Below are 14,530 nucleotides of genomic sequence, written 5' to 3'. Positions count from 1 at the left end.
TTAAGACCAAGCTCTGTTTGAATGGAGCCGCCTCAGCAAACATTTTAAATGAAAATGTGAATGCAAAAAAATAAAAAAAGCCAGATATGGGGTGGAGGGGCAGTGAGCATCTGCGCAGATTAATTCCAGTAAATAAATGAAAGGGCTTACAGGGCAAATGTGTTTGGACAGAAATGGGGAAGGGCTGTCAGGAGTAAGAGACGAAGCTCTAAACAGGACGAGTATGGTCCTCTGGTGCTAGTGCCTCTGCTGTCAGTGCTGAGATCATTGGTGTTAGAAACACACATTATTTTGCTTTCACTGAGTTGTGAATGGGTTGTTAATGCTGGAAAGAAGTTTTAAAAACATAAAAATAAAGACAGGATAAAAAGAAACGGGGCTTCCTTAGAGGAGGTCAGCTCTGAACTGAATATCCATGGCAGGCATGTAGAAAGGGAAAATACAGACAGTCCAGGCAGAGAGTCACTGTCTCAGAGGTCCTACCTACAGTAGAAGGGACTCTGCAGCTAGTGCTCAAAGAACTTTGGATAATAAAGTAGAAGTTCAGAGATTTACTTTGAAGGGTGGGAGTGGGCTAGGTGGGCAGTGGTGGACAGAGGCGAGGAAGACCTAAGACTGTGAGGACCTAGTGAGGAACATAAAGTGTGTGCATGATGAAATTGACAGCCACTTGATGGGTTCAAAGAAGGTGACTGTTCGTGGGGTTTAGGGTAATCTTACTGTGGCTGTTATAAGTAAACACCACAAGCTAGATTCTTATCAGCAACTGCTTGTTTCTTCTTTTTGGAGGCCGAGAAGACCAAGGCTAATGGATCTTGCCGGGATCTCTAGCTGCTCTTTGTAACCACATTCTCCTCATGTGGTAGAAGAACGCCAGCCAGCACTCTTTGATCTCTCTCTCATATATATATGTATATATATGTACATGTATATGTATATATATATTAATTTATTTTATTTTATTTTTTTAATTAGGTATTTTCTTCATTTACATTTCAAATGCTATCCCCAAAGTCCCCCAGACCCTCCCCCCACCACTCCCCTACCCACCTACTCCCACTTCTTGGCCCTGGCGTTCCCCCATACTGAGGCATATAAAGTTTGCAAGACCAAAGGGCCTCTCTTTCCACTGATGGCCGACTAGGCCATCTTCTGATACATATGCACCTAGAGACACGAGCTCCGGGGTACTGGTTAGTTCATATTGTTGATCCACCTATAGGGTTGCAAATCCCTTTGGCTCCTTGGGTACTTTCTCTAGCTCTTCCATTGGGAGCCCTGTGATCCATCCAATAGCTGACTGTGAGCATCCACTTCTGTGTTTGCCAGGCCCCGGCATAGCCTCACAAGAGACAGCTATATCTGGGTCCTTTCAACAAAATCTTGCTGGCGTAGCAATGGTGTCAGCTTTGGAGGCTGATTATGGGATAGATCCCTGGGTATGGCAGTCTCTAGATGGTCCATCCTTTCGTCACAGCTCCAAACTTTGTCTCTGTAACTCCTTCCATGGGTGTTTTGTTCCCATTTCTAAGAAGAGGCAAAGTGTCCACACTTTGGTCTTTGTTCTTCTTGAGTTTCATGTGTTTTGCGAATCTCTTAAATAGACGCTTATCTCATTCCTAAGGGCTCCAGCCTTAGGATGGCATCACTGATGATCGGATTTAAGCTTGAATTTGAGAGTCTCACAAACACCGAGACCGTAGAGACAAGAATTACTCTGAGGACAGATTGATACCAAAAACAGTCACTGGAAATTCAGATGAAGTGGAGGGTTAAGGAAGAGAAGGTGTAAGGGTGATTGAATAAACAGGACATGACACATGTATTGTTTGAAGCCTTCGTGAAAGTGCTAGATTATCAGTGGTTTCATAGTTATTGTGGAATAAGGTGTCTTAGTCACAGGTTCTGTTGCTGTGAAGAAACACCGTGACCAAAAAGCAAACTGGGGAAGAAAGGGTTTTACTTGGCTCACACTTCCATATTGCTGTTCACCACTGAAGTCAGGACAGGAACTCAAACAGGGCAAGAACCTGGAGGCAGGAGTTCGTGCAGAGGCCATGGAGGGGTGCTGCTTACTGGCTTGCTTCTCGAGGCTTGATCAGCCTGCTTTCTTATATCACCCAGAACCACCAGCCCAAGGATGGTACCACCAACAATAGGCTGACCCTCCCGCATCAATAACTAAGAAGATATATTACAGCCAGATCTTATGGAGGCATTTTCTCAAGTCTCTCTATTCTAGTTTGTGAGTCAAGTGAGACCAGCCACAGATAAGGAAATTATCAAAATGTTTTGTAAAGTTCTAGTCCATTGAAAATATCACACAAAGCATGAGATGAAAAAAAATTAAATTAAGTTTAAAATCTAACTAAAGTATAATAGAATCTTAACTCACCTGTGCGTACTCAATAATGGGATTTCTAGTGCTGTTAAGCATGTTTTTTGTCTTATGTAATTATACTTCAGTTTAGACTCCATGAGACTCAGTTTTGCCTTGTATGAAATAGGAATCGTAGCCATGCATTGCTGGGTCATTTTAAGAAATAAATGAGGGGGGGAGGGATGGCTCCGAGGTGAGGAGCACTGGCTCTGCACAGCGTTCACAGCAGGTGACTCAGAACCACCTGCTATGCCAGTTCCAGGGGTCTGACAGGGCCTCTTCAGGCCTCCTTAGGCTCTTAGGCAGCAGGCACACATGTAGTGCATATACATATATTCAGGTACTCACACATATGAAACGAAGTAGATGGTACAAAGCTTAAAGGCAGGAAGGAGAAATTTGACAAAATTTCCCATGTTTTTCTAAGCAAGTTAAAGTAAGTATTGTGATACCCCATTCTTAGTTCTGTTCCATAGCCTTTCCATCCATTGCTAGCCTGTTTCCCTACTAAGAAGGAAGGTAGTGTCCTTGTCCTCCTCCTTCTGATGAAGAAGCAAATTTCATAGGAGATTTACAGAGATGACTGAGGTCACCAAGAAAGTCTTTGTTAAAGGTAAAGCTAGCTAGCCCGCGGTGATGGCAGTGGTCCTGCTGTGGCCCAGTGATGCTGGTGGTCCTGCTGTGGCCCAGTGATGCTGGTGGTCCTGCTGTGGCCCAGTGATGCTGGTGGTCCTGCTGTGGCCCAGTGATGCTGGTGGTCCTGCTGTGGCCCAGTGATGCTGGTGGTCCTGCTGTGGCCCAGTGATGCTGGTGGTCCTGCTGTGGCCCAGTGATGCTGGTGGTCCTGCTGTGGCCCAGTGATGCTGGTGGTCCTGCTGTGACCCAGTGATGCTGGTGGTCCTGCTGTGGCCCAGTGATGCTGGTGGTCCTGCTGTGGCCCAGTGATGCTGGTGGTCCTGCTGTGGCCCAGTGATGGTCTGCCATGGGTTGCATGCTCGAATCACCTTGAGCTCTGCCCAGGATGGCTCCCTCTGATTCTGTATCACACTGCATGCCATCTTCCTCATTTGCTGCCTCTTAGTTGTGAGTCTGATGCTTGGTCCACTGTTTTGTGTATGGACATATTTGTTTCTAAAAGCTAAGAGCTTCCAGAAAGCAGTAGGTGATAAAATCTACATCCAAGAAATGGGTTAGAAACAAATGGAAAAAGTACAGGAAATAGTACTAACTCTGGAGGGTCAGAATGGTCATTATCTATAATTTCTTTAACTATGTTTGTCTTTAAAAGCTTGGAAAACAGAGTAACTTAATTCTGAGTCCATCAGCTCAGCACTTTAGTGATAGAGTTACAGGTCAGCAGTTGAAAGCCACTTTTAGCTACACAGGGTGTCTGAGACCTGGGACTCAAGAAACTGTGTTTAGGTGTGTGTGTGTGGAATGGAGACAAGGAACATACCCTAAAGATGTTTTTGTGCTGATATACTTCTTCAGGCAGCCCGTGTTCTACTCTAAGCCAAGAATTATGAGTGTCCTGCTGCTGTGCAAAGACAGCTTGCGGAGCCAAATCACTTTCCAGTATTAATTGAACTTTACAGTGTCTTCCTTTCTTCGGCCATTTTTCTTTTAGATTTTTAAACCTTTGTGCTAGGTGCCAGAGACAGTCTGATACTGCTACATTCAGTCTGATCATTGAGTCACAGAATCAGATTCTAAGTCCTGTTTCCTTTTAAAATTTTCAATGTTAAAAACGTTCAGTAGCAGCCTGGGGCCATGGCTCAGTGAGACAGTACTTGCCTGTATTCCAGGCCTGAACTCAACTATGTTCACCCAAAGCCCCAGCCCAACACAGCTTTATAAGTCACCTGCACTGGAGGCAGCATGCTTTTTCAGCAAGTCTGAATTGTATGTAAAATATCAACGCCTGTACTCATATTTTTTATAAGCAAATTTGGTAGATACAATATTTGGGGGGAGCAGAAATGAGCCTGATATTCAGTAATAAGGAACAATACTTATCTGTTTGCAGATATAATCTGTGATACAATAATTATTTCCAAGTGTGAGCAGATAGGAATGCCGACTTTTGAACATTAAAGACATATTTCTGGGCATTTGATGAATATCTTGGTGTTGGGGAATTATATCTGGCATCTAACTCTTGTTAGCATTTGCTTGATCTCTAGTGACATCCCATGAACCTTCCTTCTATAATTCTTTTTCTTTTTAGAATATTATTTCTATTTTTGAAATTATAATATAATTACATCATTTCTTCCTTCCCTGTCCTCCCTCCCATCCCTTTTATATACTACCCCTTTGTTATCTTTCAAATCCATGGCCTCTTTTGTCATTAATTGTTGTTACCAGCATATATGTATATACATATATATTCCAAAATACATAAATACAACTGCTCTGTCTGTATAATATTACTTGCGTGTATGTTTTCAGGACTGCCCATTTGTTATTGGAATAACCAATTGGTGTGCTTGTCTCGGAGGAAGACTGTGTCTCCCACCCGCAGCAGTTCTTAGTTGCCTGGAGCCTTTGTGTTAGGGGTGAGGCTTCGTGGTCTTCACCCAGCCACTTTTCGTGCCTGTCGATGCCATCCTTGTCCAGCTCACATTTAGGCAGTCATGTAGGTGAGACTCACGAATGTGACTTGGGACATTCTTAGGAGGCACAGTCTCACAGCAGTCTCCCTGATCCTCTGGCTCTTACAGTCGTTCTGCTCCCTCCTCCACAATGATTCCTGAGCCTTAGGTCAGGACTTGTTTTGTGGATATAATCGCTGGGACTGGGCTCCAAGGCTCTTTTTATTTTATTTTATTTTATTTTATTTTATTTTATTTTATTTTGGATACATCATGAATTTTAAAAGCTTTGAAAAAGAATTCTAACTGTGTGAGATTCTTGAGTTTAGGACAGGAGTACAATCCTTTGAACCATGCATACCCTGCTTTTAGCATACAGCCAGACCACAACAGCTCACACTGTTCATTTCACCCTGGCACTTCCCTCATGGTATTCTTGACTGACATCTCTAGACTTTACTTTTCGTTGTGCTGTGGCTTTCATTAGACTTGAAACCAGTGGTACCCACCTCTGCAAGAGAGCTTTAAGTAGAATAAATTCTTAGCCCATCGGGAGAGATATGAACAGGTGACTAAGAGAAACAATTAAAGTCAACATTAATACAATAGTTTTGACCCAGCTTCTGAAACATAGAGAAGGCAACAAAATACCCACCAGTCTTCACCAGTCCTCAGTTAACTTGTGTGGAGTGTGTGTGCCAGTGAAAGGCTGCTAGAGGAGCAGAAAGCTGTCTTTGCTCATATCCGTATGTATGTATGTATGTATGTATGTATGTATGTATGTATGTATATGATCACATGGTACTGGGTTACTCAGTTCCTCTTATGGAAACAACAATTAGAAAAAACAGCCCATCTTGAGCAAAAATAGATACAGTACACAGTACATAATGGTAAGGGAAAACCCATCCCATGTTCCTAAATTTTCCATTTAATTTAATTCACACTTCCCCAGAGCAACTTGAACTTTCCAAGCCTGAAAGAAAAGAATCACAGGATGTGATTCTGCCCCACTGGCCGGCCGGGAGACAGTTAGAGAGGGGTCTTGTTTAAGGATGCTTAGGACTGCATTGACAAGGTTAAGTCCAAGAAACAGATGGGCTTTGGTGCTAGAAGAATTCATAGGACTTGGGATATTCATGTATTCATCCCAAGAAACTAGTGCTTCTTGTTCTTGTTCATATTTTGTAGCTGCCTGTCTATTCCTGCCCTGTGTGAGGGATTTCCAGATTTCATTTCTAGAGCTCTTGCCCCATTTTATTTATTCTGAGGCAGCAGAGTTACCAGGAGCCTTGTCAGGGTTGGGCTCTGTCTTCCATGGTTCTTTTCTTTGATGGTCTCCTACGCACACTGCTGTAGCAGTTTAGCGGCCGACTTCTTAAACAGCAGAACATCTATAGTTCTCGTTCTGATGCCATTCTCAGCATCTCTGCTGTTTGGACAGAGATGCTGAACATTTGCCACCTGCGCTGCACAGGCTCTGGCCATTCTGGACGGGCTCCACTTGTCCATCATTTGAGCGGCAGCAACGCAGACTTAAGGCCCGTGAGGCCTGATTTGTAGCACTGTGGATCACTGTGGTTCCTTTTGGCCAGTTAATGGCACGTTGGTTTTTTGGTTTTTTTGTTTTTTGGGTTTTTTTTTTATGTACACCTGACGTTAGTCTGCGATGCCCCATCCAGGTCTTTTGCTAGTGAAACTTGTAGCACTCTGATTTCAAGCTCTTGACTAGATTTCTGGGTTTGTTTTGTTGGGTCATTGAAAACTTTGAGTAAATGAAACTGCGGAATTTCTTGACTGAGAATCTGCCCTGTTTTTCCCTTTTTCTAGGTCTATTATTAGCAGAAGATTTTTCTGCATAGTTGGCACGCTGTACCTGTATCGGTGTATTACAATGTATGTAACTACACTCCCAGTACCTGGCATGCATTTCAACTGTTCTCCGAAGGTAAACTACTCCTCCCTGTCATTTCCCACTTTTGTTTGTTTCTCTTCTTGCCCTGGGGACCTTAGACTAAGGCCAAGATGAAAACTGATTAAGATTCATTTCTGGGAATGTCCCTAAGCTATAGGACCAGAGAGCCACGCCCTTCTCAGAATTCCCTAGCTTCGCCAGCCCCTCCCAGCTTAGAACCAATGGGAGCTTTATATGGGAGTGGAGCTCTTTGTATCCTGCCAGACTATTAAATATGTTCTCCTTCTGTGGAGCTATGGGAATGCTCTCCGCTGAGACAGGCAGGCCCACTCCCAGCCCCTGGCAGTCCTCTGCCAATTCGTATGACACTGTTCTTGGGAAGAGCGTGGGGTCCTGCATCTGCTATCTTTTCTTGTAGCCCGGAAGGTTTTGAACCTGTCCTTTATTCCTAGAATCAAGTAACTGTTACCTCAGAATAGATTTTTTTTTTTAACTAGAAAGCCTTTGGAATCTCATCAAATAGGAAAAGACTTAATTCTTTAACGCATTAAACCTCTTTAGTAGTGCAATCAGGAAAAAAAGCTAAGTTCTTGCCTTGATTTCTTGATTTTAATATATATGTGTATATATTAAATATAAGAATATAAAACATAGACTTAATATATTTAATGTATATTATATATACAAAATAAAAAAATACTTTGAGATCATTTATCTTCATTAAATCATGTGCTGAGATAGCCAGGAACTTCTGGTTTCTTCCCTTTTAAGTCTCTTCCTGCCAAAGGGTCATCCTGTCGGAGGCGCTTTACAGAGGGGACTTCAACGCTCACTCTGGAGGTTTTTTTATTGGAGTCTTTATGATAGGGACTTCGGGATCCTTTAGTTTCCCTGCGAATCTTCTCTCTTCCCAAACTTAGCGGACGTTCTCACAGAGGTGGCTGGGTACTTTCCTGACTCTGTCCAAGGTTCACTGAACTCTGGAGAGTGGATGTCCCAAGCACAGAGCCTTGTCATCAGCCCTTCTTCTCTGAACCTTCTCGTGCTGTTCCTCAGTCCTTCCCAGGAAGCCAGCCTCACATCCTGGTTTTATCCTTTGTAAAAGCTTCCCAAAACCAGCTTGCCCTGCCCAGATTGTAGAATTCATTCTTTATTTATTTAATAGTTGGAAATACTGTACTATTGAGAGTCTAGCCACTCTTGTTAAGAGTCTGGTTGATAAACAAAATGTTCTATACTGTAAACATGACAATTGTGATACACACCTAAGTGCAGTTGAACTGTTTGTTTGCTTTTTTTTTTTTTCCCCCTAAGACAGAGTTTCTTTTTCCTGGCTGTCCTGGAAATAGACCAGGCTGGCCTCAAACTCACAGAAATCTGCCTGTTTCTGCCTCCTGAGTGCTGGGATTAAATGTGGTCACCAGCACCACTGAGCTGCAGTTCAGTTCCTTTTGTTTTGTTTGTTTGGGTTTTTCTGTTTTGTTTTTGTTTGTTTGGTTTTTTTTTTTTTTTTTTTTTTCTGGCTTTTGAGACAGGGTTTCTCTGTATAGCCCTGGCTGTCCTGGAACTCACTTTGTAGACGAGGCTGGCCTCGAACTCAGAAATCCACCTGCCTCTGCCTCTTGAGTGCTGGGATTAAAGGCGTGCGCCACCACGCCCGGCTCTGCAGTTCAGTTCTTAAAAGAATCTGTATATTGGTAAAGTTGCTGCAAAGAAGTAGAAAGATGTGGATTCTGAAGGTAAGTCCCCCATCCAGGGACTGCTTTCCCCTCCCTGGTTCTAGTGCTGTGCCTTTGTGAGGGTGTCTGCATCTCTACTCAGCCCTTCGAGTCCAGAGAGGTGAGCCAGAGTCACCGGTGTACCTAACCACAGTCCATGGCTAAGAATAGCTCTCAGGTTTTGTTGGTAGAGGCAGAGATCACAGGCACGGCATGTAAACTAACTCACATGTGTCACCCAGGTGTTGGCCAAAACTCCAAACTCGTGCAGTGATTCTTCGGCAATCTTCCTTCTAGAACTCAGCATCTTAAAAATGAACAGTCGAAGGTATCTTAGCACACCTTTGTGAACAGTAGTTAAAACTCAGACTGACTTATTTTGTAGATTAAGAAAAAAGAATTTAGAACATAGCTTTTATTTATTTATTTTTTTAATGCAAGATTTAGCCCAGGGAATACAACTTTTTATTTTGTTCTGGAATTTTCCAGTGCATTTAGTGTAGAGAGACGAGTGTAAGGACATCTGTTATACTCAACACTCAGATTCACTTCCTGTTACAACTTGTTATTGTTGGTTCGTCTACCTTTTTTTTGGAAGTGTCTATATCACCACAGATGTAGCATGCACTGGAACACTGGGCATTTTATTGCATTATACTCTTGGTAGTCAACAGAATTAATATTCCTTTGATATTGGCAGTTATCAGTTCGTGGAATTAGTCCACTTGTCTTGAAGGCATTTTTGATGGTCTGTTTGCATTCATTAGGATCCAGACTCTTTACGTGACAGTTGCTTTGTCTGTCTGTCAGACTCTTTCTCCTCATGGCAGTGAAATATAGAGTGCAGACCCTTGGTCCTGATGCCACCCACATTCACCAGTTTCTTGTGATGTCAGCTCACTTGTTGCTCTCCCTCCTCCATACTTTCTGTCAACAGGAAGTTGTCTTTGAATACTTGATAAGGTTTGGTTTTAGCAAGTTTGGCAGGAATTCTTCATGGAGAGAACATAACGCTGTCTGAATCTAGATAGAAGAGCTCGATAGAACCCTCGGGTGGCAGATCAAGTCTGGGAATCAGTGTTCTGCCAGATGATGGAATGATCCGGTATGGGCCAGTATCCAAAAGGAGAGAGGGATGGCACTCAGAGGTCTCAGAGACTAGCCCTGCCCATTTTAGTCACTAGGGGAAGGGAATCAGAATCAGAAATAGCCTCATTGAAGGTCACTTGTTGTCAAAGGCCTCTTCACCACCAAACTGCCATCAGCCTCGAAGACCAAAGTGGGCGTGGTACTGTCATGTTCTTCCACTGAGAACTGGACAGTCTGCACTAAGCAGCTCTATGTTTTAGGAGCTCAGGTACACGGGATGAGCCAGTAGAGATGCACTCCATTGAAAGCACCCTAAAACTTGCCTGGTTCAGGCTCATACCTGATGGAATGAAATTTTGGAATGGTACCATAAAAGGATCAAGATAAGTCACTAACCCTGAGGATGGGAAGGAAACACCAGACAGCTAGGAGCAGTGTTTGTTTATGAGGTCAGATGGCAGTAATTAGACAGGAAAGACAGAGAAGGACTTCAGTGACTGCGTTTACCACTAGAATACTTGTAAGTGAGAAGAAAAAGGGGATAGTGACTTTGGGAAGAATACATGTTCATGGGAGACAGCCAAGTGGTGATATTTCTGATGGCCAGGTTTGTAAGTCTCAAGTTGAAAACCAGGGCTAGGATTTATCATGTTCTGAGTGATGGTAAAACCTGTAATATAGATGCAAAGTCCACAGACATAGAATACTTAGTGCTTATAGCACGACCTGGATATTCAGGATCTGAGGTCTCTTCAGGCCTGATATTAGTAGGTTCCCTTAAAGTCTCACTTACTACTAAACTTAATGGAAGTCAGCTAAGCTTTATGTCAGAGCTCCGCTGAGTGAGGAACTTAAACCTGGTTCCACCGTGGGGAATGGGGTTCCACACTCACCCCTATACTAGTCACCTGATACTTTCCTCAGCATCAGGCTTGAAAACGGACAGCTTATCAGAAAATTGTTGCAGCGAATGGACAACGGGCATGGTAGAAGTCGCTCTCAGGGGAGTGTTCGAGCTTTAGCCTCAGTCATGAGACAGTGGGTCGGCAAGTAGAGCAGGCCTCCTGTCAGATGTTGCTGCAACCGTGATAAGACACTGGGAACACGGAGGGAAGGGAAGTGGATCTGCTTACTTCCTGAATTAAAAATGACCGAAGCACCTTCCTCTACCCATGCGGGGGTTGTGTGCCGGGCTGATGCTGGAAGCTGCCAGCCCTGTTAACACAGCTTTTCAACAAGAGCTTATGCGGGTCTCCCCCACCTTCCTCTTCCTATCACAGCTGCTTAGGATTTACTTTAAACAAAAAACAAAAAAACAATATAGTAACAGATGATAATCTTTGATTTTAGGTCAGTTTGTGGTTTGTGGTTGGGGGGTTGGGTTGTTTTTTTTTTTTTAACTCATAGAAAAAACAAAGCACCCTGTTGTGCTCACTCCCCAGATGTGCACTCCCCAGATGTGCACTCCCCAGATGTGCACTCCCCAGATGTGCCCCATGATAACTTTTGGGCAAGTTGAGCTGGTGCTGACTACTAAGCCTTAACCTAAGCCACACGCTGATTCTATTGTGGTTTCTGTGCTGACCTTAGATATCAAAACGGAGATGACACCTCAGCCAGGGCATTTGGCAGAAGAATTTCATTTGAATTTTATTCCGACCGCCAACCAACGGGTCCCCGTCAGACAGGGACCTTGTTCGTGTTTGGTACCATCTGATGCTTCTTGTTGAGTGGGGCAGCTTTGGGAAGACCTTCACAGTTTGTGTGTCTGCTGCTCTCCCCTTGTCTCAGAGTGAGATTTCAGGCATCAAAGCCCCCTGGTCTTGCTGCTGATTTCCCTTAGATGTTGGCCTCATGGACCCCCTGCCTTGGACAAGTCCATCCTTGCAAGGCAGCAGACTCTGCTTCTTGGCAATGGCAATTGTAGTTATACCTGTTCAGAGGTGGCAGTTGGCATATCTCACAAGCCTCCCACACTGACACACTTTGGTCGTCTGATGAGCCTTTAGCGACCTTGTGAGGAAAGAGCTGGTTCCAATACAAAAGTAATTTGGTATCACAGAGTTCAATCATGCGGAGCTTTGGTAGTCTGATTAGCCCTTGGCAGCCTTCTGTGGACTTCAGAAAGAGCTGATTCCATTGCATAGGTAATTTGGTGTCACCGAGTTAAGTCACATGAGGCATGGGGACGTGCTCGCTTTTGCGCAATCTTCTCTCTACTCCTATTTCTTGTCAGTATAATTTTCCTTTTTTGTTTTCACTTTTTTTCTGTTTCTCTTTTCTCTCTGTTGCTATTCTCTCTTTTCACTTTTAGGAGCAACAGTGACAGCAATGTAGTAAAAATTTGTCTTTTAAAAATTACTTTTATTGTAAATAAATTTTATGGCAGACATACTGAAAGTATGTACTAAAGAGAAATTTTTAAAATTCATATTTCAATACAATAGTCCTTTATGGCTGTTTTTCTCACAAGTCCAACTCTACTATCTGTACATTTATCACTTTGGTTAAAAGTTGTATTTGACAAGTGCACTTTGCATCATTTTATAGCTCCTTGGCAGCTCCAGTTTCCTTACTGAGGAAGTGTCGTCACTTGCTCAGATTGCAAGAAAATGCAGAATTGTTGATATGATTTCAGTTGATTAGAAGAGATTATTTTTCCAAGCAAACATCTCTGGAGAACCTGTCATGGGTAGATATAGTGTGGAATATTAAGGTCACAAATGTACATAGTAAGTGTCCTGTCCATCCCCCCCTCACTCCCTGGGCCTCCAGAGCTAAGGGTCCTGTGTGATCTAACAGGTCACTCCCTGGCTTAGTCATTCCTTCCTGTATGGATATGGGGGTTCTGGTTGCCATGGAAGCACAGAAAAGCAGCCACTGTGCTGGGCGTGCATGCAGCTAGAGGTGTGTCTGAGCCAAGGCTCAGAGGAACAAGTCAGAGTCTGCCAAGTGGAAGCAGCGAGAACATTGGTATAAGGGGACCATGCAAGGGAATTTAGAATAACTTGAGGTTGAGGGAACACAGGGGTCTGGTCGTCTGGTCCCAGTGGCCTGAGATGTAGCAGGCAGGCTGTGGGCAGATTTAAAGGGCCTTGAACCCTTCTAATGAGTTTGGATTTCCAAACCATAGAAAGTCAGGAAAGGTTTTAGTAGGAGGTTTTGATGGACTGACAGTTGTTTTTTAAAAATACATTTACCCAGTAATGCAGTGGGATGTTTGGGTGAGAGGGATATAGGCTTTGGTTGGTGCTAAGTTGTGTTATCCTTTTTTGATGTCCACCCGTGGTCCACAATGTCTTGTCCTCATTTAGTTCTCAAAACAGTGACTGGAGGAACTGCATTAAGTTCAGAGGCAGGTGGCTCTGCCCAGTGTTTCAGAGTAGCTAGGGAGCAGAGACAGGATATCTATCTGGCCACACATCTGTAGTAGGTAATGCTTGTTCATGGTCGTGTGAACTAGAGGTGAGGGATGTCCAAGCCAGGCCCTGTGTTAAGGGAGACACTGGAAAGGCAAGAAAAGTCTTACAGATATTAGGAGTCATACACCATGGAGACTATAGGCATTAACCAGGGAGCTCCAGACAGCCGCAGAGGAGACTTTACCCACTGGCTCAGGGTGCAAGAAGGTGGGCAGTGACATTTTCACCATGGGGAATGTCTCAAGCTACCTGGACACGAGAGGCCACCCATGAGCACTCTAAAACACCAGGCTGTCATGCTTGGGAGCTCTCCCTCTGGCTGTGTCATTTTGCGAAGCTTTGTTTCTTGCTTTGGCAGTGCTGAGGTTCGAGCCCCGGGCCTGTCACCTGCTCCTCTTCTCCCTGAGCTGTCCTCTCAGTCCTCAGTGGTTATGCTTAAGACAGTTTGAGCATGACGATATCAGACTGTAAAAAATCAAAAGGGGCTTTATATAATGTCAGAGGCGACTTAGGAAAATTAATAAATGTAAAAGAAATAGATGACTATTTGGTAGCCTTTGAGGAAATAATTCAAAAATCATAATCTATAATGGGTATGTACTGAAGCTATTAGGTGAAGGTTAAGGCCAATAACACTTATACAGCTTTTTAAATTCACATTTCTTATTAACTATAAAGGGGCAAAGATAACATATTTAGTAGAGAAGTCTGGCAAGCATTGCAATGGCCGGGGTGGTCACACCAGTAGCTGGACAAATGGCACCAGGGCTTCTTCGCAGGTGCATGGGGTGGAGACCACAGCCGTTGTGTTTGTTCCGCCAACAGCATTTAATTTGAACTTAAGCAGACTGCAGCATTCGGAGAGGAACCGAGGAGGGAGATGAACCTGAAGGTGTGAATATCACAGAAGAAAACCACACAGAAGAACTCTAGTGGATGCCGACAGCTGAGCATGCCAGGCCACCTCAGCTCTGGCCTCTGAGCTGATCCTGAATCAGCCGGGAAAGGGAGATGGAGATATTGTTGGGGCTGTTGAGGGCTCAGACAGAGACTATGAAGTGTGATTGGGGTTGAATCATTGCAGATTTCATGAGCCTGATTACAGGAGAGAACTTCTTATTTTGGACTTTGGAGTGAGGTATTTTGATAAAATAGTTACAGTTGATAAGCCAAAATGAAGGGCTTTCTTATTCATTCCACTGTTCTTTCCATATAAAACATTTTAAAATAAAAGCATGAATACATTTTTGGTAACCTCCACTCACTAACTAGGTTGATTAGAGGACTTGAACACTCCCACCCCCGAACTTAGAGCAATGTCATTTTGGTAAAGGGACATATTGCTTTAAACACTGGAGTGTAGGTAATAGCTGATCTATATTTAAGGTTTTTATGAGGCCTTTGGATACTGT

General features: G+C 43.6%; 1 protein-coding gene across 23 annotated transcripts in view; it reads left to right on the top strand.

Moving 5' to 3' along the window:
- The window catches only part of Sgms1 (sphingomyelin synthase 1), a 267,159-nt gene that overhangs the window by 240,218 nt on the left and 12,411 nt on the right, over positions 1–14,530 (top strand). For 21 of the 23 annotated variants that reach the window (XR_001782566.2, XR_003952764.1, XR_003952765.1 and 18 more), the window contains one exon: positions 6,805–6,922. The exons of the other annotated variants lie outside the window; for them this stretch is intronic. Coding sequence is in view for 16 of the 21 variants with exons in the window: in NM_144792.5 (NP_659041.3) it covers positions 6,805–6,922 (118 nt within the window). In the remaining 5 variants the exon portion in view is untranslated. The remainder of the gene's footprint in view (positions 1–6,804; positions 6,923–14,530) is intronic. 23 annotated transcript variants of the gene reach the window in all.

The sequence above is a fragment of the Mus musculus genome, chromosome 19 (assembly GCF_000001635.26).
Source record: "Mus musculus strain C57BL/6J chromosome 19, GRCm38.p6 C57BL/6J".
Lineage (NCBI taxonomy): Eukaryota > Metazoa > Chordata > Mammalia > Rodentia > Muridae > Mus > Mus musculus.
This window is presented reverse-complemented; position numbering and strand designations above follow the sequence as displayed.